The sequence below is a fragment of the Phyllostomus hastatus genome, unplaced genomic scaffold (assembly GCF_019186645.2).
Source record: "Phyllostomus hastatus isolate PE091 unplaced genomic scaffold, TTU_PhHast_1.1 phas_contig_524, whole genome shotgun sequence".
NCBI classification, from domain to species: domain Eukaryota; kingdom Metazoa; phylum Chordata; class Mammalia; order Chiroptera; family Phyllostomidae; genus Phyllostomus; species Phyllostomus hastatus.
This window is the reverse complement of record NW_025333900.1, coordinates 8,834,818-8,860,098: the sequence shown is the minus strand read 5'-3', so window position 1 is coordinate 8,860,098 and position 25,281 is coordinate 8,834,818. Positions and strand designations below refer to the sequence as shown.

Here is a 25,281-nt window from a genome sequence, read left to right as displayed (position 1 = left end):
ATTTGTTCTTCTATTTGAGCCATCGCTCTCTCTTTTTTTTCCTAGTCTGTTCCTAAATAAATAAAATCTTTAAAAAATAAAACAAGGAAGCCCTCCCTGGCATAGCTCAGAGTGGACTGAGTGCAGGCTGTGAACCAAAGTGTCGCAGGTTCTATTCCCAGTCAGGGCACATGCCTGGGTTGCAGGCCATGACCCCCAGCAACCGCACATTGATGTTTCTCTCTCTCTCTCTTTCTCCCTCCATTCCCTCTCTAAAAATAAATAAATAAAATTTAAAAAAAAAGTGAATTGTAAAACATTGACTTTCTATTAATTCTACTCAATTCTCTATTCTTATCTCTCCATTAGAAGTCTTTGCTGTAATACACAAGAGAACTCAATGTATGGTGTGTTATTTTTCTAATGTTAGTTAGCAATACTGGGCAATGAAACATCACATTTAGAAATCTAAAGGCCAGTTGGTTTGTCAAGGAACCTATTGATCCCTTACCTGTATCCTTCCGGTATTTTAGGGCCCAAACTTAAGAAAAATTTTAATTGTGTAATTATTTCATAGACAAAAGATATGTAATATGAATGTAAAATTAGATGGCTTAATAAAAAATGAGTACCTGTGAACTCACCGCCTAACTTAAGAATGAGTCAACAATATTTTTGTATCAAATGATGTTCAAATTGTCAATATGTTTTCATGGATTGTGCTTTTGTTATTGTATGTCAGAAGTCATCACTAAATTCGGGTTGGCCTGGATGTCCTTTTATGTTATCTTCTGGGAGTTTTTTCATTTGTATTTTACAGTTAGGCCTATGATTCCTTTTGAGTTAATTTTTGTGAAAGATGTAAAGGCTGTATCTAGATTGATTGATTTATTTTTTGCATGTGGGTGTCCAGTTGTTCTATGACCATTTGTTGAAAAGACTATTCGTCATTGAATTGCCTTTTCTCCTTCCTCAGAGATCAGTTGACTATATTTTGGGGGCCTATTCCTGGACTCTATTGCATTTCACAGATCTCTTTGTCTGTTCTTTCACCAACGCCATACTGACTTGAACACTATAGCTTTATAGAAAATCTTCAGGTTGGGTAGTGTCAGTCTTTCAACTTTATTCTTCAGTATTGTGTTGGCTACCATGGGGTTTTCCCCTCTTTATATAAACTTTAGAATCAGTTTGTTGGTATCCACAAAATAGCTTGCTTGGATTTTAATTGGGATTGAGTTGAATCTACAGATCAAATTGGGAAGAATTGACATCTTAACAATATTACTGAATTTTTAGGACTATAAGGTGCACTGGACCATAAGATGCACCTAGGTTTTAGAGGAGGAAAAATAGGAAAAAAAATTTTGAAGCAAATGTGGTAAAATATTTAATAACCTGTGACCCCACTCCACTGCCACCCACCCCCACCCAGTGAGCCAGGTAAGCTACATTTGGACTATAAGATGCACCCCCATTTCCTCCCAAATTAGGGGTGTGTGTCTTATAGTCCAAAAATATGGTGAGTTTTTTTTTTTGTCCATGAACATGGAATAGATCGCCATTTATCTAGATCTTTGATTTCTTTCATCAAAGCTTTTAAGTTTTTCTCATGTAGATCTTATACATATTTGGTTAGGTTTATACCTAGGTATTTCCTTTTGTTGGTGCTAATGTAAGTGGTGTTTTTAATTTTAAATTTAAATTTTTTATGTCTGGTATAAAGGAATACAATTAATGTTTATATATTAACATTATACCCTGTAATATTTCTATAATCACTTATTAGTTCTAGAAGGCTTTTTGTAGACTTTTTTGGAATTTTCTACATAAACAATCATGTCACCTACAAAGGACAGTTTTATTTCTCCCTTGACAATCAGTATGCCTTTTATTTACTTTTCTTGTCTTCTTGTCTTACCCAGGACTTTTAGTATGTGTTAAATAAGAGTGGTGAGAGGGATGTCCTTGTCTTGGTTCTGGTGTTAGGGGGAAGCATCTAGTTTCTCATCATTAAGTATGATATTAGCTATAAGGTTTTTGTAGATGTTCTTTATCTATTTGAGGAAGTTTTGCTTTATTTCTAGTTTTCTGAGAGTTTTTATCATGAAGAGGTATTTTGTGAAATGTTCTTTCAGCATTTACTGACATAATTTTTCTTCTTTAACTTGCTGATATTATGTATGGATAGCGTTAATTCATTTGCAAATGTTGAACCAGGCTTGCATACTAGAATAAATCCCACTTAGTTGTGGTAAATAATTTTTTATATTTTAGTAGATTTGATTTGCTAATATTTTGTTGAGCCTTTTTGCATCTATGTTCTTGGGAGATATTGGTCTCTAGTTTTCCATATATGTAATAGCTTTGCCTGGTTTTGATATTAGGGTAATGCTCGCCTCAGAATGGTTTGGGAAGTATTCCCTCTGTTTCTATTTTCTGAAAAAGACTGTGTAAATTCTACCTACTCCTTTCCTTCATTACACTCCTATGCCTGTTCTTACCTTTAGCATTCACCTTATCCCTTAATATATACCCAAACTCTGAGTCAATGATGATGGCACTTTCTCTTTAACTAAAGAAACACCCATTCGTTGGTTCCTTGCCAATGACAGAATTTAGCTTGTGGCTCTTTTTGAGCATCTTGGATCTCCTGTCTTCTCCTATTTCTAAGCACACACATTCTATTCCTATCCCTAACCCATTTAAACAAGCTCTTTTTGTTGACATGATTTAATTTTTATTTACTTATGTTATTATTTCAGTTCTCTTCTGTGGAATTGCTCCTTGGGTCTCCAGAGCATGGTCTGATGCTAACTGCTTTTCTTCCTCTGTTTACATCACTGTCCACACACTGTTCTGTCACTTGTAGATTGATTAGTTACTTCTGCAGCTGTTGCCATCAGTTACAAAAAGTTTTAGGTGAAGAAACGAGGGATATGAAAATACTATGTAAACTGTAAAGCCCTGTACAATGCTAAGGACTAGTCAGAGGTGAGATGCAGTATTTTAAGGGCTTCTGAAACTAAAAAGTGGTCTGTATAGGAAGAGAAGCCTGAGTCTCTTATAGGGGAAAAAGAACATCCTATTAGGAGCTGCTGCCAATTTGATTCTTCCTCTATTTAAATAGAGCGAATTTATTTTCGTCAAAGACTGAAGACAAAACATCACTGAGAACTCCTCCAAACGTACACTTCCCACAGCTTCCATCTCTCCCCATTTGTTGTGCCCAACATAGGCACAGAGAGAGGATAAGGATGGCACGCACCCGTGGAATGTGGTATGGAGTGGGAAGAACTACGGTGCTAGTTAGCAGACATGACGGGGCTCTTTTTCCAGAGTCTTATGCTAATTTGAAGTGATGAATGGACCGTGACAGCCAGGCTATGTATGGTTCCAGGGCAGAGACTGGGAAGAGGCGGTTTTCTGATGAGTGAATCTGAGCAGGGAGCTAAGAGACCTTGTGGATACAGCAGAAAGAGTGTTGGACTAGGATTCTGGAGACTGTTTTCTTTGGAAAAAAAAAGAAAAATTGATAACCGATTGTCACATGATGAAACCAGCTTCTTGTTGGATATGAGGTTGCCTTCCAACTCAAATTCAGTGATTCTATGATCATTGCCAGCTGACAAGGCTTTGGCTGAGTTGAAAAACTAGGACTTTGTTAATGTGTTTGGTTTATTTGTTTATCTTAATTCCCGGGGTTTTAATCTCATGTTTCTGTGTTCCTGACTGTGTGCAGTCAGCCACTGAAGTTGATACAGAAAAGAGAGGATGCACACTGTTCTGTCCTGTGGTAAGTCCCCAAGTCCCAACATGTCCCACTGGAAGCACTGCTGGAGTTCCGAGTTGCTTCAGAGGCACATCCCTGATAACACAGGACTTTGTCCCTCCATGCCCCACAGCACTTCCCAGACACTCCAGCAGATGCAACTCCAGAACTTTTTGATAATACTCTTCACACACACAGCATATTAATTTCTAGTATTATAAACATTAGATTATAATACATTGTTCTATTTGTCTTTTCAGTCCCCATGTCCCAGATTTAAGGGCACAATGAAAATCTTGTTTTTTGCATTCAACTTCCTGCTATGAATGTTACTTTAACTTCTGATTGACTCCTGGCTGATATATTCTAAGTAGCCAATGCAGGAATTCTCAGCAATACCCCAATGCATGATCATTTACTCTTGTCATTTTCCTTCATGAAATCAGGTTGTAGTCCAGATGCAGAGTGAGGCTCCCCAGCTCCCTAGGTTCTAGAAAATGCATCTGTTGGTTTACATCTGAGTTGTGTCTACTTGAGAGTCTTCTGCAAGCACTTTGCATCCAGATGCACAAGTCCCTAACCACTCAGATCAGAATCTCTCCTGCTTTGTAAAGGTTTCATCCTCCTTTCATCTCCATTTCTGTGTTTAACCATCTATCTTTCCAAGTCTTCAAACATGACTTCAGAAAGAAAAATCACTTATTTAATATCTGGCCCTTAGTATTTGCTTCTTCTAGCTAAAATCTGTTTTCCCCCAAACAGACTGTAAGCTTCCTCTTGCTGTCAGGACTGTGACTTTTTCCATTTGGACCCCAACACTTTGAGCAGTCCTGACATAGAGTAATACATTAGGCTTGTTCCAAGAGTAGAATGAATAACAGAACATCAGTTTTCTCTTAATGGACACTGTGTGAATGAATACAATTAATTTTTCTACAATGGCTTCATTTTCTCTCTTAGTATTATTGAGACCGATTTCTAAATTATTCCCAGAATAGAAAAAGGCCACTTATGAAAAAAAATACTTAAGTTCTGAATCATAAAATATTTACACATCCCAGTCATATGTGCATCTTTTTAAAGGATGCAGCCCTGTATGATTGATTCACATTTATGTTGTCTCCATTTTCCACTCCTTTTGTATATGGGCAATTCTTGTTTTATTTATTAGCTCTGACCACCTCCTGCCTTCAGTAGTCCAAATGCAAGAAGGAATACATCTCTGTATCATTTTGTTCAGATTTTATCCCTGGCTTGACTATAGAACACCTGCTGACCAAAGATGCAGATCCTTGGGTAGACAGACAGTAGCAATGTTGGATGACAAAATCAGGTCCCCAAATTCCGGGATTCATGGGACTCTAGGCAGAACTAAGGATGAAGGCAAAAATGCAAAATAATAATTCCAGTGCAAGGTACAAAATGTGGAAGATGACAGCACAGGTGACAAAGCTTGTTCATTCTAGCACTGTTGCCTTGGGTTGTTTTTAGAAAAAATTTCTTCAACCTCAAACTCTGTCTACAATATGGGAATAATTCATTCAAATATGTATAGGTGTTATGAGCCAGGATGCATACTAAGCACTTGGGGGCACAATACATTCTGGAAGAGGAGACAACACATTAGCAAGTGGTGTATGCTTTGACAAAAGTGCTCAATAAAGCACTTACAATAGTACCTCCAGTTCTGGAAGCTGGAAGGTGAAAACAACCCTAATGTTCAACAACTGATTAACGGATAAAAATGTAGTACAACCATAAAATGGATTATTATTTGGGTATAGAAATGAATGAAATACTGATGCATGCTATAACTTGGGTGAACCTTGAGGACGTTATGCTAAGTAAAAACAGACAGACGCAAAAGTTTACATACTGGATGATTCCATCTATAGGAAGCATCCAGACTATAGAACACCTGCTGACCAAAGATGCAGATCCTTGGGTAGACAGACATGATGGATGGAGAATCATACTGGATGATTCCATCTATAGGAAGCATCCAGACTGGGCAAATCCACAGGGACAGAAAGCAGACTAGTGGTTGCCAGGGGCTAGGAATAGGAGATGGGGAATGACTGCTCGCTGGGTATGGGGTTTCCTTTTGGGATGAAAACATCTGAAATAGTGGTGACCTTATGCAAAACTGTGAATGCATTAAACGTCCTTAATGGGTAATGTTGTCATTAATGGTGCTCTACCTGGCATAATATAAGTAGTACCTGGTATAATGTAGGCCTTCAATATTATGTATTACTTTATAGCAAAACGAACAAAAATCACTCAAATACGAAATCACCTAGAGTAATAAATTATTAAATATATTTTAAATTACCAGAATGCTATGAGGCTTTTGGAGAATGAACATGATCTATAAGTACACATGGAAAGATGTCTAAGATGTAGTTAGTTAAAAAAAAAAAAAGACCTAGATAAGCATATATTTGGTATGCTTTGTTAAAATACTCACGCCCAGACACATACGTTTTTATATAAGTGCAGTAAACAATGGGATGGTGAGTAAAAGTGAAATTAGTGGTTACCTCTGGGGTGAGGAGAGTGAGGAGCGCAGGGAATGGCTTACTTTCTTGTATACATTTTGAAGTTTTTAGATGAGCTTAGAGTTAAGTGTGTGACAAGGCAGGCAAAAAAGTCCTAATATGGCATTATAAGAAATACAGAATAACAAGGGAAGTAATTACCAGCATCGAGAAAGAAACTTTATTGCTTCATGCTCCTGATGGAGAACCAAACTTGACTTGCCACTGTCTCCGTGCAAAAAGCCCTCAATGCCAGCGTGGCCTCTGCAGAAGGTCGGAGACACAGCCAGTTCCTGCTCTTCCCAAGGTGGGGACCCGCCACCCCACCGGTGCTCCACAAACGCTCGTTCAATGTTCCCGATGTCCCATGTGGAGGGGGCAAGGCATACAATGTTTTAAGCTTGTGTTCAAATTTCCTCCTTAACTTGTTACAGCAGGTCTTTAAGCATGAAATTAATACAGGAGCAGAAGACCACAGTAAGAAAATCCATTCACAAGTCTGAACTCTTAAAAAAAATCATTTTATTGATCCTTTACCATACAAAATTTATTCAAATTACACCCATTTGAAGTGGTAAGATCACAGCTAGAGAACAGGTTACCCTGTAACAAATCTATTTACAAAATCCATCATAAAAGCTTTTTTTTTACATTATATTACACATTTTCTTTTTCAAACTAGCATACAACACAAAGCTAAACTGATTAGTAGTTTGCCTTCTCCCAATTTTGGGAGAAATACTTCCTTTTGACAAAATCTTGTACCCCAGAGGAAAAGAAATCCCCACAATCGGACAATTACCACCCAACTCGCTCCACAAGGCGTCTTCCTGCAAACCCCTGCTCTCACGCACACGAGTTGTCATGCACACGCTGAGTTCTTCCTTCTTTTTCCTGAAAGCTAAAGCTTTAAATACTGCGGTTTTATTTACAGATCTACACTCAAAACAAAAATGAAACAAGAACCACAACAAAACCCAAAATATAACACTCTTAAAAAATTACAAACCAGCTAGAAAATATTCTGGCAGTGTTTACAAATTAATTGCTATCTCTGTACAAAATTGCTAGATAATGAAAATGTGAGTAGACTACATACCAACTTAAATAGAACCATTGCTATGCACAAGTCTGTACATATAAACACACACCTTAACACTGTTTGACAGCTCATGTGTTGCCCTTTATACAGTTTATTTTCTAAGGCTCACGCAGTCATAATTTGCACACTTGTAACTTATAGCCATTTCATGTGTGAGCTTTAATAGCAGCAACTCAATGGTACCAGGAAACCGGCATACTTTGACTTAAAGTAACACAAATACTGGACAACTAACCCACTTTGTGTGCCGGATACTGTGTCAGAAAGAAAAGGACTGACGCGAACAGAATACAGCATGGACATTTAATTAATGTGCACCAGTTAAGCCCATTAACTGGAGATATCTTATGCATGAAGGAACTTTTAAGACTTATTAGTATTCCTTTCATTAAAAAAAATAAATACGGCATTATATTACGAAAGGTTTAACGAGAAATTCAACAAAACACAGAACAACTTAGCCAGGTGAGCTCAGTCTTCAGACTTTGGGAAAAAGTCAGCTCCGTGCAGCTGGCAAAGAGAATCACACAAAGCTGGAAGCAGAGGCAGCTAACCAGATGAGATAAATACGGGAAAATGGGGAAAAGCTTGGCATAAACGGTTTCCCATACAGGAAAAAACCCCACAGTGCATTTCCAGTAGGCACTTGACACAAAGCTCTCCCTCCCTCCCTCCCTCCCTCCCTCCCCCACCCCAAAGCTTCATCTCGGACCACATGATATTTGTACCAAGTCCAGTGTGTGTGAGGGGAGGAGGCTGGGGATGGAGGCAGAAGAAAAAGGAGGGTAATCTGCACCTTTGTTTTTCTTCCCAAACACACACTCACACATACCTACACAAATCATTTAAAGTGCTGGTGTCATGGTTTTGACCCCACCACCACTTTGCATATTGTGGAAATCTACCTAGAGTTTGTGGTTTTGTGTTTTGTATTTTTCCTAAGGGATATTCTCAGTTCAATTATACACATGAATCGAGTGCCTACTATGTGCCTACCACTGCGCCAGGCACACAGCATTTCAATTTGTTTGTTTTTTTTTTATAAGACTCCCTCATTCCCGTTAGCATCCAAGGAATGGATTTGAGGTACTGTGTCACGTTCCTGGTGGGCAATGGCCATCTTCCCTAACCAATGGGAGAGCCTATCTTGGACATAACTGGTGGGATTTGCAGCTCACATGAAGCCTCCAACTTGGGATACCATTCCTGAAGAGTAAAGTGGGGAAACACCCTGGCATTCTATCACTTCATTTTCCACGTCCGCACTTCCCTTGGTCCAACTTAATCCTTCATAGAGGAAGGGGGAGGGGTTCTGGCCAGGGGTATGGCAGCCCCCCCCAAAGTGGGAGCTCCCTGTTCTCACCAGCTTGAGTAAATGCCACTGATAGGATGCTGCTCACACAATGGGATGTCTTTCTCCCTAGAGGCCTCTCCATCTGACCCCATCCTGAGAAGTGGTCTCCCTGAGTGCAGTGTAAGAGAGCCCTTTCCCGGGTCGTGGGGCCCGGGGAAGCCCAAGGACAGAGGGATCCACACCTGCTGCTCCTCGGGATTGCTATGTCATCTGACCTGGTTCTCCTTTCAAATGGGCCACCCATGTCAGCGAGCTCCAAGACCAACTCGCTCCAAGCTCTCCCTCCATGGAAGGAAGCCAGATGGGGCAATGCTTCTCGCAGAGGCTATTAAACCTTAGATCACAGGTTTACATGCTCTGATCAGAGAGGTTCTCCACCTCTGCTTAAATAATTTGAATTAGTAAAAACTTCTTGAAAGTAAACAATCGAAATGGTGATGGGTGCCACAGGAATGCTTAAATGGCAGCTAAAAAAAAAACAACAACAACTTTAAAACAATCCACAAAGAACTCTTAAGTAGGCATTTGCTAAAAATCAACTTTAAACTCACAAACACATTGGGGGCAGGGGAGTGGGAGTGGTTTATGGAGACAGGAAAATCCACAACAGCTTAGAGTGGCAGAACTTGACTATTCTTCTGTATCTGCAACAAGTATTTGAAAACAGGTTCTTCATCCGAAAGGCTGTGGAGGTTCCCTTGACCTTCTAGTGTGGGACACACAGTCCATAGCTTACACTGAATTATGACAGTAATTTAAATATTCCTAAGAAGAACTGAAGAAATTCATTTCATACTTTTGCATGACTTCAAGTTTACAGTTCCTGCAGTTCCATTCCATATTAGCAGACCCCAAAGACATGCATTCTGCAGAGAAGGCACGGCTTGAAATGCTATTAAGGAAGATTGCTGTATTCCAGTGGGCCAGGTGGCCAGACCCCATTCTACAGCCCATCCGTCAGGCACAGCAAGCCAATCCGGGAGGGAGGAAGGGTGGGAGGGAGGAAAAGTATGGGTGAGAGACACCTGATTGCACATTTTCTCACTTGCTGACTCATCCAGATTTTGGAGCCTGGGGAAAAGCAGGGTTTTCCCAAGGGAGCCTGCAACTGTGCGTTTAGACAATTTATTATTAAAAAACAAAAATCATTAAAATGTCAGCTTTGTTCTGAAGTTTGTAGTTTACTTCATGATACTATCTTGGAGGAAGAAGATAGGAAGGGACAACACTGCATGACAGGTGTTCTGGTTCCATAATAAAAAAATATTGGTTTATAAGGGGAGTTCACAAAGCATAATCAACTACACATAAAGTCTTCCACCAGTGGGAGCTTTTCCAAATCATAAGCATCAAAGAGATCACTGATGCCTTCTTCCTCCCCAAGACTTAGGAGATAGTCTTCTTGGAGCAGGGGAGGCAGCAAGTTCACAAATGGCCCTTCTAGGTTGGAAGGAATTTGGTCCTCAGTCTGCTGTAAAAGGTTGGTGGGGGAGGCCAAAGGAGAAAGGTTTGCCATAGAAATAGAGCAATCACTATGTCCTGAGTTGGTTGAAGCCAAGTCTGAATGGAAAACATTGGTGAAAACACAAAAATAAATTAGGAGAAAATAAAAATGATTTTTCTGTTAGAATATACAGGTTGTTGCTTTAAAAGCATTCACCCTCTGCTAATAGCAACTAGACAACATTATGATACAGTTTGCCTTAGGAAGTCTTGCTTTGTTCTGGCATATTCACTCATCCTTTAAAGTACCTGCTGTTAAACAAGAATGCAAAAACCTCCAAAGGTTAGAGGTTAACAGGTGAAAACACTTCTCTCCCATGTTAGTCATTATTTAAGGAAATATACATGGTGTAACAAAAGGAGGGTTACAGTTGTAAGTACTCAAAACATGGAATTTATCCTTGTATTATTACTTATTAATTACTGTATTATTTTCCATACAAACAACTGTAAACCTACTTTTGACCCCCTCATACATACTGTAAAGTGTGCTCCCTAGTAGAAACTCACTGCTTTTAACTTACTCTTTTTTGAACAATGGCTTATTAAAGATACCTCGAAAAAGTACAAATAACAAGACATATTCACTTTGAATATTTATGGGGAAAAACAGTCTTTTGTTTTACTATTTGACGTGCTGTACAGTGGTCCCATCTCATCTGAGGTTTTGCTTTCCTTGGTTTCAGAATTACCCATAGTCAACTACGGTCCAAAAATATCAAATGGAAGATTCCAGAAATAAACAATTCCTAAGTTTTAAGTTGCCACTGTTCTGAATAGGGTGACGAAATCTCGAGCTGTCCTGCTCCATCCTGCCCTGGATGTGAACCATCCCTTTATCCAGCATCTCCGCACTGCAGACGCTCCCTGCCCGCTAGTTACTTAGGAACCATCTCAGTTACTAGGTGGACTGGTGTGGTACCGCAGTGTGTGTTCAAATGATCCTCATCTTGCCTAAAGCTACCTCACAATGCCTTCATTCATCTTACTTTATCTTATCACGCAGGCACCGTTTCATCTCACATCATCACAAGAGGAATGGTGAGTACAGTACAGGATATTTGGAGACAGCCCATAGGCACATAACTTTTATTACAGTACACTAATTGTTCTATTTTATTAATAGTTGTAGTCAATCTCTTACTGTGCCTAATTTAAAAATTAAACCTTTATCATAGGTATGTATGTCTAGGGAAAAAACCAGTATATACAGCTGACCCTTGAAGAACACGAGTCCACGTAAACTCAGATTTTTTTCCCCAATAAATACTTGTACTATTGTCGATCAGCAGCTGGGAGTCCACAGGGGTCCTAGAACCAATCCCCCTTAGTTATCGAGGGACAACTTAAGTTTTGGGGGAGTCAACAGTTATATGTGGACTTGACTGTGTGTTCTGGGGGGGGGGCTCAGTGCCCCTAACCCTGTTGTTGTTCAAGGGTCTACTGTACGGGGTCGGCACTGCCCCCAGTCTCAGGCATCTACTGTAGGGCTTTACTCATTATTAAATCAGACCTATTCACTTAAATCATTGCGATTCTTGTTGCTATATTGGGAGATGGGGGAAAAACTAAATACACATCCCCAATCAGAAACTGAAAAAAAAAAAATTACAAATATCTTCCTTTGCTCTAGGGACAGTAGAGGAAGAATTATTTTGCTGGGGGCTTCTGCCAACATCCTTTCCCCATCACATTGAAGGGAGGGAGGGGAAATCAAGACAAAACTTCTTTGATAGAAGGCTTTTCTTTTACAAACTTTTTTCATTTCTCTCTCTAATGATCTCTGCGGTGTCATGCAAAGGTGTGTGGCTAAGTGTTGCTGATGATTCATTCAACCAGCTCCACTCCCACTTTGGCTGGTTTTCCAAACACAGCAAGGAAATGCTTTCTGCCAATAGCAAGAGCCTGAGGGACTCCATTAGCGGGTGGAGGAGTCATTAGCCTGAGACCATTATTTTATTCTGTAAACTACTCAGAATGCCTTTTTAAAAATGTTACCTTAATAACAATAATAACAGAAGATTCTGTGTCCTGCCTAGACTTGTGGTTCTGATATAGGATCCTCATAGTCACCTTCATTTCAAATACAGTTTCCAAATGATAAAAATGGAATTTTTACCTTTGGAAGTGGGTTTAGGAATATTCCCATTGTGGTCTTGGGTGTTTGTTTTCACTGGACTGTGTGTTTCAGTCTCTTCTGGACATAAGTAAACCTCAATGGGTCCTTGGGTGCTTGCCAAGTGTATTTGTAGGCTCTACGAACAGAAAAGAGTGAGAAGAGTTCAAAGCGAAATTTCTTTGAAAATGAAAGCTATAGTCATTTTCACCTAAAAATGTAAGGTAAGTGTAATTTTCGTAGTTCACTTTGCTTTTTTATAGGTAGTTTACCTTTATCGTTGATTGTCATCCTCTAGGGAACAGGTCAGCAAACTATAGCCCAAGGCCCAAACCCAGTCCACGAACTGATTTTGTATTGGGTTGGCCAAAAAGTTCGTTTGGTTTTTTTCTATAAGATGGCTCTCATAGCACTTAGTTGTCTTTAACTTTATTTGAAACAATTTTGTTAGACTGTATTGTGACAGCTGTGATATCAGCATGCTTTGAAAAAAAAACACATCAAAATGGGTGAATTTTTGTGTAGCCATTTTAATATTGAAGATGGAAGAATATAAGTAACATTTTTGGGCACATTATGCAAAATATTATGCTTATTATGCTTTATTATTTCAAGAAAGGTAAAAATGCAACTGAAGCACAAGAAAGATTTGTACAGTGTATGGAGAAGGTGCCGTGACTGATCGAACATGTCAAAAGTAGTTTGTGAAGTTTCATGCTGGAGAATTTTTGCTGGATGATGCACCACCGCTGGGTACACCAGTTGAAGTTGATAGTGATGAAATTCAGACATTAATTGAGAACAATCACATTATATCACACAGGAGATAGCCAACACACTCAAAATATCCAAATTAATAAGTTATTGGTGAAAATGTGTTTTTCATTTTACAGAAAAAATCTTACGGACTTTTTGGCCAACCCAATAAAGTTTTATTGGCACACAGTCATGTTTGTTCCCATTACTTATGCATTGCCCATGGCTGTTTTATTTCTCATGCTATAATGGCACAGTCATGCAGTTGAATAGTCTCAACAGAGACCATATGATTCACAAAGCCAAAAATATTTACTGTGTAGCCCTTAAAAAAAATTGCTGACCCCTGCCCTAAAGGAAGTGAATTATGCTCTCCAAATATATTCTTTTCTTTTGCAAACTATTAAAAGGTCCTTCTAGTATTCCAAATGCAGTATTTCCACATTATTATTCCTTTATGGAAGGGCATTTTTGTGTTGAACTTTAATAACCACTGGAACTGAGTTTAGTAAGAGAAGGCAGCACACTAATATTTAACATTCCGCTTCATCTAGGTCACAGAGCTATTATTATCACTTAAGGTGAACTCTACCTAGACGGGAGCTTGCAAATTTCACTCTTTTTATTTCCTGTGCATATTCTTTTCACTATGTTTCTTTACCTTAGCGTTAAAGTCTAGTTCTATTGTTATCAAAAATGTCTGAAATCAATCACGAAAATATGCCCTTACTTTCTTACAATATTCTAGCCTACCAAATAACCCAAAGTCCCATTTCAATCCTTAAAAGTAAACATAATATAAATGATAAATTCTTAAATGTGGTAAGTTAGGGAGATACTTTAAAACATTTGTATATCTATTTGTGGTGGGAACCAGAGTAATCAACATAAAATTCCCCAGAAGTTCAAATTGATTAGAAGCAACAAATTATGTAAAAAAGGAAGCACAGAAGGGATGGAACCGTATGCCACTTCAAGCTGAGCGCCCTGTTAATATTAACATTAGACTTTTGGGAGTTTCAGTTCATACTGAACTGGTGAAATGCTCCTAAAGTTAGGATTCAGTACAATAAATGGGGAAAGAACTTTCAAGTGTTTTGGAGGGTACAAACTTGAACCATGCATTGAATCAATGATTCTTTAACCTCCGGCATGCCACAAAGATCTCTGCAGATGAACAAAGACGTGTCGTCTCCTTACCTCTAATGGGTCAGGCACTTCAAGTCTTGTTTCTGGAGGGGCTTTCACAACTATGACAGTTTGGTCTTTAAGGCCACTAATTTTTCGGATATCTTGATATGTAACATAAGCTAACGTAATGAGTGTTAAGGAAGTCTTCCAACTGATTGACTCAGATGTAACCATTATGAGGAGATAACAAAGAGACGCATGGAGAATTCTTGAAATATTTTGAGTTTTTAAGACTATATCTGTCTTGCTTTCTAGATCTTTAATTATATGGGATCTCCCATGAATCTTGTTTTCTGGGTGATTCTAAACAAAAGAAATGTATAGTTTTTTCCTGCACATTTTAAAAAAGTCCATGGCTATCTAAAAAATTAAATACAGAAACAGAATAGGTCAAATAAATTACCAAAAGAAAACCAAAGCCTAATTTGGTCAGGGATTTTCAGACCAGATCCCGCTGGAACACAAGTATTCCATGAGCTCCAATGAAGTGCGCTGTCACTCAAATCAAATGATTGCAGACGGCAATTTATAGGAAAGAAGAAAAAGCTCTATTAAGTGTAATGTTTTGGAAATTGCAATAACTTTTATTTTCTACCTGATTATTAGAAAGTGCCAGCAGCCACCCAAATGAATGAATGAATTAGTAGCAAATAGTTTTATTAATGGGAGAATACAATATTGGTCAGGCAGGCAACATGTTTCCTTAAGTGTACCTAGGCTGGCTGTGATCATCTATTGTCTACTGGTAAGAATGTCAGTCTTTCTCTGTTAGAAAATTATCCTTTGTATGATATTATTAACTCTATCACTATTTCAGTGTTCACAAGGAGGAAAGCGGTTTCCAGATGGTCTGCAACATGCATGAATTTGAGAAACACTAATTTAGGAAAAGAGGGTAACATTATATTTCAGTACTCTGGGTAGTTACTTCTGAGCACTGAACACCTCTTTTAAGTGCGCTGGCAGCCAAACCTAAAAGGATATCATGAGAATATGGTACTATTCTGTGATAGAAATATTCATGCAAGCTTGCCTGAAGAGATAAGCTTTCACTGGGCACTAAGAGAGAACAGGCTGCATGGCTTTCTTATATAAGGGACATGGAGTAACACAATTAATGTACAATGTCTTTAGCCAGCATTTTTCTTTCATAAACCCACAAAAAATGCCTATGATGAAACAGCAAATCACAGCTCAATGAAGGCATTTCTACAGGTAATATAATGTGGCTAATAGACTCTGATCTAATATGTTGAATACAGAAATAGGACTTAGAGAGCCTGGAGGAAATAATGTCCCTTAGAATAGTAGCTTTTTATTAGAAATTGAAGGAAGCTAAGAACCTAGTCCTCAGGAAAACAAACACATCCACCCCAAATCTGCACACACATTTAAGGGCACTTATCTCCTTTAAGTTTCAATAGTTGAGACAACAGCCCACAGTGTTGAGCTTGACTGGACAGCTGAAGCAGGAGTCCAGGTTTTATGCGACCATTTACCTCATCAGGAGAGCCAACTGGTACCCTTCCAAAAGGCCTGACAGTTCTGAATTTTTACTGAGAACACTGGGGAGACTGATCAGGTACTTACATCACAGCCCACCGTCAAAAGCTATGTGACAAGAACTCATTAAAATAAAAACTCATCTACAATTACTCAACATGCTACAGGAAAGAAAATTTCAACACATTTGTGAACAAGCTGTACCAAATTCGGAACTGAATGGCAAATTGAAATAAGTTGTGCAAATATATTCTCTAATCTTAAAAAGTGCTTCCATTGTGGCTCCCTCCTGAATTTGCTTCTTGGGTTAGCAGCCCCCTGCAAGGAAGCTTTCATTTTCTGCAACAAAGGCCCCAAAGAAAGCTAATGTAGGTGACAATGTCATAAGCCACAAGCTGCCAATCATGTGTGACTGCACATCTTGCTGGGGCTCTAGACTAAACAACGACTCAAACAGCCCAACTGGGGCTATTCCTGTTTCTCCCCCTGTACACCCACTCTGCCCACCACTTGGGGCTGCACACTAGCACACCTCTGTCTCCATTCCATTCACCATCAGCTGACGAGGTTAAACTTTTGGTCAACAGGAAATGAATAATTGCAGTTTCAAAAAATGGCCCAAACTGGAAAATAAATGTCCCCATACCCTCTGAGGGAAAGCCTGTTAGAGAGGAGACACTAAAAGAAACTGGGAAGGACACATTTTACTTTCTCACAAAGGTAAATGTGGAACAATTAAGCTTGGAACTGCAAAGTTAGGGATGGGACAACTTAAAATATTGCTTTTGTCTTCAACTAATAACTCAGAATATTACAAGCTCTTCTTGCCAAAACAATGAAGTATTCTCCCTAAGTGTTTTGTCTTAAGTGGCATGATGAACAGCAGGTTGTCCTGAGATGGTCAACAGACTGTCAGCCTACTGAGAACAGGAACATGGTTTTTATGTCTTTATTTCCAAGCACTAATGTTTGCAGATGAGCGAATATACTGAGATTTCTCAGGCCTTGCAGTGCTTCTGAAATCAATTTTTAGTGTTGTGAATCAGCATAGTGCTCTTTAAAAGTTATAGAATAATTTTTTATACTCTCTGGATTTTTCTCAACTGTAGCTCAATCAGACAGATTCAACAAATTCCAATTGCTCCAATATCTGATGAAAAGAAAACAGAATGTGAGAACCCCAACAGTGACAGCTAACACCCACCCAAAGTCTGGAAAGCCAAAGATGAATCTGCAGAATGTTGTCATTAATATTAATACTGACACCACACATATCTTATAATAGTGTTGCCTTACGCTATGAGTGTTTCCATATGCGCCCAACCACACATGAATAAAATGACTTAAAAAACAGGTCTTTCCTTGCTATAAAATAGATATAACAGGTGATTATCCTTCCATAAACACTGACTTTTAATGTAAAAATAAGTGGATTCAGACATATGCACACACACATGCATACAACATAGACACGTGAACATGAAACCAGAGTAAAATTCTACCTTGTGCATGCATCAAAGATTGTCAGTTCTGGAAATAACCTAGAAGACACTAACCCCCGATGACCAGGTGGCACAAAGGATATCTTTGATTCTCTGAATCCTCGGTTAACAGTTTGAGGTCCAGGGTGCAGCTTTGGATCAGTTCATCTAATTTCTTCTCTTCCTGACTGAGCTCGGTCACTTCCTTTGACAGGCCTTGACACTGGGCCAGCATGCCCCCATCCTCAGACAGACTGCAGCCCCTAGAAACCCAAACACAGACTCTTCATGGCTACTGGAGAGGCCGAAGGGAGGAGGAAAACGAACAATTGAGGGAGGGCAGGGAGAAACGATCCTTTGGGTAAACGCCCCCTCTTGATATAGGAGGTCACATTGTTTGTTTGCCAAGTGTTAAAATTAGAACATTTACACATATTTTTTAATATACTCAGTCCTTTACTTTTCACACCATAGAAATTAAGTGAAAAAATCCTGCTATTTTCAGGGTTCTTTCCTACAGAGGAGGCCTGTTTATTCAGAAGGCTCAAATTTGAAGGGCAAAGCGCCTTCCTGCCACATGCCTCCCGGGGGGAGAAGGCAGATAGGAAAACAGAGAAAAGTGGAAAAACTGAAAGAAAGACAGAATGATTGAAAATTCAACAAAACATCATCCCAAAAGCACGAAAGGCCTAGGTAATTTCTGAGGGTCTCACACCAACAACTGACGAGGGAAAGGAGGGCACGGAAACAGATCCAGGTGCGGTACCCAACGACACAGAACTCCTAGCGGGCCTCTCCCAGACCACAGGCCACACCATCTTCTCGGGTCTGGAGTAGTATTTTTTCAACCCGCACAACATACTTATTCCTTCCAATACACTTTAGTAGTTCCTTCTAAAATACTGCCTGCTCAGGTGCTTGTTCATAATTCACAAATTTAACCACACATGCGGGTATATAGGTGATAAGCATTATCATCTCTGCTTCCTAGAAAGAACTGAGGCATTTAACTCTTGTGTTCATTTATTCGGAAAGTGAGTTAGTCTGCTATTAGAAGCATGGATAAAGATATTTGGTGACTGTGGACTTACACAGATGTGTCGATACACAGCCACAGTTAATTTCCAAATTCCTATTGGAGTTAAGACATGTGCAAGCGTCCCTGAGATTACACACATGGACCTCATGGTCACAAGTGAACAGCACTCTACTTCACATCTGCAGGACCTAATCAATCCCAGGGTCCCTTCGCTTGAAGCTAATGGAATACAAACCCTTTTATCTCTGACACTATCAAAGTAAGTCTCTTCCTAAAGAGACTTTGAACCTGTGGCTAAGGAGTTGAGGAAGGAAGAGAGAAGGAGACTGAAGAAAAGAGTAGGAGAGTTAAGAAATCAAGCACAGGTATGAATATAACAGTTGGGACTGGGCGGAAGCACAATCAATGTTTGAATGGACCCCATCTGATCAGGGGATGGGGCGGGTGCGAGACTCATACTCACATCCATTGCACGTTGTTTTTAGACTTCTTCTTAATCAGATGGATGCCTTCCAGGACGTTGGTGATATCATAAATCCTTCTCTTTTGCACTTTCAGCACCTCTGCTGCCTTGTTCAAATCCAAGACCCCATCAGGTGACTGGCTCAGCAGCTGAATGAACTTCTTGGTGAGTAGACCAAGGGATGTATCATACCGTGTTTTTTCTGAGGGAGATTTTGGAGCTTAAAGAAAAACAAAAACCGAGCGGTGGGGAATAGGGGGAAAGGTAAAGAAATGAAGGGTTTCTTTGCAGTTGAGCAAGCCCTCTTTCCCACTGCAGCCCGAGTATTAGTACTGGAAGCAAGCTGTTGTTGCTGTTGTTTTTGTGAAGTTACAGAGAAAGCTGTGAAATTGCTTTATTAAGGAAGAGACAGTACAAATTCCTGTTTGCTTTTACTATAAGTTTCTCAGTAGTTTCTACTTTGGCTTACCCTATTCCCTGGGGCTAGTGAAGTATCTCACACATAGCAGGTGCTCAAAAATGTCTGTTGAATGAATGAAAAAGTGCTGTAGTCCCACGGGATCCACAAGTGAGGAACCTAACCTGATGGGCCAGGTGACAAATCTCTGCAGCATCTTGTGACGGGGTGCAGACAGACCCACTTCAACTGGCCATTCAGGCTCCAGTATGCGTGTGTGTGTATAACTCACTCAGCAATATTTCAAATCATGCTGTATTTGGATGAAGACTCTGGAATCTGGAAGAGTCTTTTAATCAAATCTCCCATTCCTCTTGAATGAAATTTCTTACTTAGTATTGTATCTATTCTCTGATAGGTCACAGGTCAAAGGTTTAATTTAGCAGTACATATAATCTGTGGATTGCCTAATTCATAAACTACAAGGAAGGGGAGAGAGAGAGAGAGAGAACAAAGTTCTTAGCCTTTACATTAAATGCTTGAGATGTAAAGGACTGACTATTTAGCCACCTCCCACCTACTTTTCTCTCTCCCAGGAGAAATGATGATTGTATCAGTGAAAGGGAAACGAGCTGCAATTCACTGGTCTCAGTCAATTCTTATGCTGCCTCACGTCGAGCTAGAGATGTAGGCGACACAGACATCAGTGACTCTGGCACAGTTCGCCTACACCCAGTTAACCTCCATCTCTAAAGTAATGTCTGTTCAAGTTAGAATTAAATTTCATTGTAGGACACAACAAAGAGCTTGTATTCTGAGTTGAAAAATGAAATTGCACACATTTTAAGAGGCCTCCCCTTAAGCCAGTATTTAGGTACTGGAGTGATTCTGTAAACCTTTTGCTGGGTGTCTGCAGACACTGTATTTATTTTTTGGATAGGCACAGAAAGAAATGAAAAAGAACAAAACATGCCAAAATTATTCACACCTTGGCATCCTTCCAGCCACAAGCTTTGAAAGTTGAGAACCCGCACCACAGAGAATCAGAGATGAAAGAATCCTTACTTTTGGGACTGTCCGGACTTCGCAGTGCAGCTCTCCCTTTGCCCTTCGGGGTTTTTAAACCATCTGAGAGGTACTGATGACCGCTTTCTCCTAGCTCCAGCCTTCGCTTGGCCTGGAATAAGAAAGTACAATCATTCGTCCCGATCATATGGACAATCACAAGAAGTGAGGCTGTTTGGAGCCCGGCCTCTGCCCAGGGCTCAGTGCTGCGGGCTCACACCTGCTCTTACACCTCTGCGCCGCTCACTCAGGTCTCACCGGGCCCCCACAGCCGGCGTTCTGGCTCTGGGGACTGAGCTGCCATGCAAACTCTGTCTTCATCTGCAGTGATCATCTGTGTATACTCAGATGGACAAATCCAGCATCCTTTACGATTAAGTCCAGGAGCCACTTTGTTCATTTATTCGCTGATTCAACACACGCACCAAGCACGGGGCTAGGCACTGGGAATAATACAGTAGGCACCAAGGAACTTAAATGAACGCCTCCCCAGTGAAACTTTGCTGCCTCTCTCCGTCTCTGACCTGGCTGGACCTCCTCCCTTGTGCTTCCCCAAACACTGTGTTTATTTGTATCATACCACTTATTGGATATGAGTTATTTTACTAATCTGGTTCTCATTTCCTTCCAGGCAGAGACTGTTTCCCATTTATCTTTGTATACCAAGTGCTTGGCACAGAGCCTGGGTTTCTGTAGGTATTCAATCTCTCTCCCTCTTTAAGTGATTGAATGGGAACACAGCTAGTCACAGACTACAGATGGTCATTCGTCAGAATAACAAATAGTGCAAACACCCCATCTTCAGCTTCAACTACTAATATTACCCTTGCCACTTTGTCATCAAACCTGGCAAATGAGAAGCTCTCACCTTAGCCTTAAATTTATTTGCATTTCACTTAAAAATATCCACTTAGTGTCTTCTATGTCCTGGGCACTGGGCATGGGGAACAGAAGGAAGACAGAGGAGTCCTAAACTACCTGGGGCACAGAGTCCACGAGCGAAGACAGAGTATTAAAGTAACCGTGTGGGTCTGATGGGTGCTCAGACAGAAGTGGCACCAACTAGACACTCCACATGGCAGTGTGTGTCTCAGCTCATTTTAAGGCAGGTTCTTCTAATGAGGAAATTCACAATTTCAAAGTAACTTCCCATGAATAGAAACGAAAGTAACAACTTATCAGCTGATGATAAACATTCGGTTTCTCTACAGAAAGGTATCAGCAGTTTGGATTGCCCACTGCAGTAAGCAGCTGCCACACATGACTCATCTGAACTGACTTGGGCTATAAATTTTAAATGCTCACTGGATTTTTGAAGATAGTTAAAAAAAGGGTAAAATATCTTAATAATTTTAATACTGATGATATGTTAAAATAAGTTTGTTGGCTTTATAAATAAGATAGTATTAAAGTTATTATTTCTCCTCTTTCCGTTTTCTCTCTCTTTTTTTTTACCATGTGGATTACATCAGTGGCACAGATCACCTTTGTATTGCCTAACATTACTCTAAAGGCCTAGGAGTGACAATTCACCAGTTTGTTTTCTCAACTTCACTTCTCCCTCCCAAATGTTGTATCCAATCCCTGTGTAGTCCTGTTGTTTGGCTGGCCCAGCAGAATTCCCTCTTCATCCGGCAAATGCTCCGACTGCTCCTTGAGTGGTAACCTCCTCTCCCCCTCAGTCTAAGCTGCAGACAGGTGGCCCAGGCCTAGCTGGTCATCGTGGCCCCTTCTCCTGTACCTCGTCCCTTCACAGCACAGCGGCTGGTCGGGGTGGCACACAACCCAAGCTGGGCGAACAAAGGCCAACTCCAGAAGTTTTTCTGTAACTAATGGCAAGAAGATGGTGTACTTTCCCAGTAAAATTGACACGTGGAAGCTGGAAGCTACCTGAGAATGGAGCCTCTGCAGGGGAAAGCAGAGTGGAGAGATGGAGACAAAGGGGTCTGAGGCCACCGTTCAAAGCTCTGGATCAGGCCATACACACACTGGGGTCAACAACTGGTCTTCCCCAGACTTTTCAGTTACATTAGTCAATAAAATCTTTTTGCTTAAAGCACTGGGAGTCGAGAACCTGAAAGTGTGGTGTTGCAAGTGGCGGTGTGTGGGATTAGCTGAGCAGGGTGCAACATTGGGGCTGGCAGCCCTGCTGAAGAGTATAGCCGAGTGTGTGGGTCCCTTCTTGGGGCCTTCAAGAAGTGATCACTGATAGAGACAAGCCTCATTTGAGGCTGGCCTACCTAAAGATAGAGAAGAAGAGAGCTTTGTCATGGAGGCCTTTTTCTTTGTATAATGCAATCCAAGAAGGTAGACAGCTGTATTCTCTGCCCGTGCTACAGTCCACAGAAGGAAGGCAAATGGGAAAAGAGTGTGGGACCCCCAACTCTGTGGTCCACAGGCTGTACTCTCCTTGAACCTTCACAACAGAGAACCAACCACTGGCCAGCAGCCTGGGCAATACTAGTTTTGCTTCCCCATCTGAGGCTTTTGTTTCAAATTGCTCTGAGGCAAAGGCCTATGGAAGCAGTAAACCGATAGGCTAGAGATTCGCCAGAAATCCGTTGCTGAGAAACTGAGATGGAACTTTAAGGGCTAGGACTAGTCATGATGAGTGACTTTGGTTACCAAACACTAAGCTCTAGAGTTCAGCAAACCTACATACTAGATAGAAAAATCTACTAAATTTTAAAGGTGTTTGTATCAACAGAGAATCTTTATATCCAGAAAGCAAAAGGTCCATGGTGTCTCAGCCACTAAGACAACCACTGAGCCTATAAATGCACACCACAAAGATATGAGCTTTGAGAGGGTAGAATCCGAGGTAGCCATATTGACTCCACAAGCCAGAATTGAACTTATTGAATTGAGAGGTCTCCACCAAGTCTCCAAGTGCCAACCAACATTCATGCTGAGAAGACATGATGTGCTACGGAGGCAACCCCTGTGTTACTTTCTTCCTCCAAAGGATGTTTTCTGTTGGGTTTCCTTGTTACCTTTCCCCCACTGTCCAGTGAGTGGGGGCTGAACTTGCAGTTCCTAGATCTGAGGATGGGCGGAATAACTGGGCTCTCTTTTTGGCAAATGCTAATAATTTTGATATATAATAAAGTAGCATTACTTTTTTAAAAAGTGACTTTAGTTTTTTATTTATTGAATTGAGAGGCAGAGGAAGGGAGAAAGGGAAGAGAGAGAAAAAGCAAGAGAGAAGTATCAATTTGTTGTCCCATGTATTCGTGCACTCATTGGTAGATTCTTGTACATGCCCTGACCAGGATCGAACCTGCAACTCTGGTGCATTGGGAGGACACTCTAACCAAATGAACTACCTGGCCAGGGCTTGGAGCAGCATTACTTTAATTGGCAAATTCAAGAACACATCCATGGTAAGATACACAGAAACAAAAAAACTAGATGGGTGGATTTAAACAGTGCAGGTAGTCTCTGCCTACACCCCCTTGCCCTGGGAGAAGATGAAAAATCTCTTCTCTTGGTCATCTCAGCTTTTGGTTACTGTTAGGGTGAACCCCTTGCTGAACTGAGTTATTTGGTTTATAAACAGATTTCCTTATTACATGGCTCCTGAGCAGGAATCAAGGCTGCACAGAGGAGATGCTGTGCAGATCACCCACATGGCACCTTCCTGGAACCTCAGCCCCAACTAAGATCACATTCCTTGTAACAAAATAACAGGATTAATGGTCAGGCAGCCGAGCAGTGGGCTGTGGGGAGGGAGCACCATGGTTTCCACCTGCCTGACATCTGTTGCCTCCATTTTCTTCCCTTGGGGAAGGAACGTAGTCCACGTGGTTACTATGTTTCCAAGCCTGAAAACAAAAGATCTAATGATATTGCTCAACATCTTAAACTGACCCTTCCCATCCTGGTTACAAGAAGTAATCGGGGCCTACTAATCAGTGCATTCCAGTCTTTTAACTAAGACGACCGGTTTAGAGATGGGCCCCATGAAAAAAGTGGAATGAACCACTCAATCCTGGGATTTTTGTTGAGAAGTACTGGGTTCTCTTCACCGGGAGATATTAGGCAGTAGGGTATAATCCTGGAGTTGCCTGGGAACTCAGCCAACATAGGAGAAAACAGAGTTAAGCACTGGAGAAAGGCTGAGTCCCAGTATGTTCAAGGGAGGTGCTAGATTGAGGCATGCCCAAAGGCAGTCCTATCCTAGACTTCCACTTGTGTCAGCCAACAAACTCTCTCCCTTTTGTGTTAGGAGACAACTGAGTTATATTACTACCCCTGGCAACCAGGAGCCCGGACAGGTATGGCCCTTTAGCATTAACTATCACACAATGAACATTGAGTGCTTACCATATATTATGCACCACGTTAATTGCTTTCCAAATAATTGTTATCTCATTTTCATACAACTTCATGAAGTAGTTGCTATTATCTCTGATTTTACAGGAGAAAACTAAGGTTTAGTGTTTAAATAACTCTTCCAAGAACACGTGGCCAGTAAGCATGCCTATACCAAAGTCCATGCTTATAACCAGTTTATATAGAGTTTATTATATTGATACCATCTTACTTTATGATTACATGTAAAGACTTTTATTTTCATAATAAAAAAACTTTCCCTTAAATAAATGGTCATGGTAATCCAAACAGTACAAACAGATATATATAGAAAACATATTTTCTCCTAATCTTGAACCCTAATTCCCTTTCTTAAAGGCAAGTGCTATTAAGTTACTTTGACATGCTTTTTGATAGTCTATGTAAATACACATACCACACCTTTAAAAACTGTATACAAATGGTAGCAAACCACATACTATTCTTACAACACACTTCAGGGTTTGAGTACTGTCACCATACTTAGAATGACCTTATTTTTCATAGCTGCATAGTACTGTATTACTATACCATGGCTTCTTTACTTAGTGAGGAACGTACTTGGCTGGGGTGTCTTTAACTTCCCTAGGAACCTAGCATTGAGGGCGGGCTCTGGGTAGCTACTCTACCACCACCTGCTCAAGACGGTCCACCTGGATCCCAAATA

The 25,281-nt window shown here is 40.4% G+C and overlaps 1 protein-coding gene across 3 annotated transcripts in view; it reads right to left on the bottom strand.

Annotated features, from left to right (window-relative positions):
• Positions 1–8,097: 8,097 nt before the first annotated feature.
• Positions 8,098–25,281, bottom strand: part of E2F3 (E2F transcription factor 3) — a 69,745-nt gene continuing 52,561 nt past the window's right edge. For 2 of the 3 annotated variants that reach the window (XM_045847209.1, XM_045847210.1), the window contains 6 exons: positions 20,262–20,373; positions 18,800–19,001; positions 17,402–17,560; positions 14,323–14,437; positions 12,370–12,505; positions 8,098–10,307 (listed from right to left, as the gene is read on the bottom strand). In XM_045847209.1, the coding sequence (XP_045703165.1) occupies positions 10,045–10,307; positions 12,370–12,505; positions 14,323–14,437; positions 17,402–17,560; positions 18,800–19,001; positions 20,262–20,373 (987 nt within the window). In that variant the 3' untranslated portion in view covers positions 8,098–10,044. Of the gene's footprint in view, positions 10,308–12,369; positions 12,506–14,322; positions 14,438–17,401; positions 17,561–18,799; positions 19,020–20,261; positions 20,374–25,281 lie in introns of all 3 variants that reach the window. The other variant, XM_045847208.1, reaches the window with a different exon arrangement.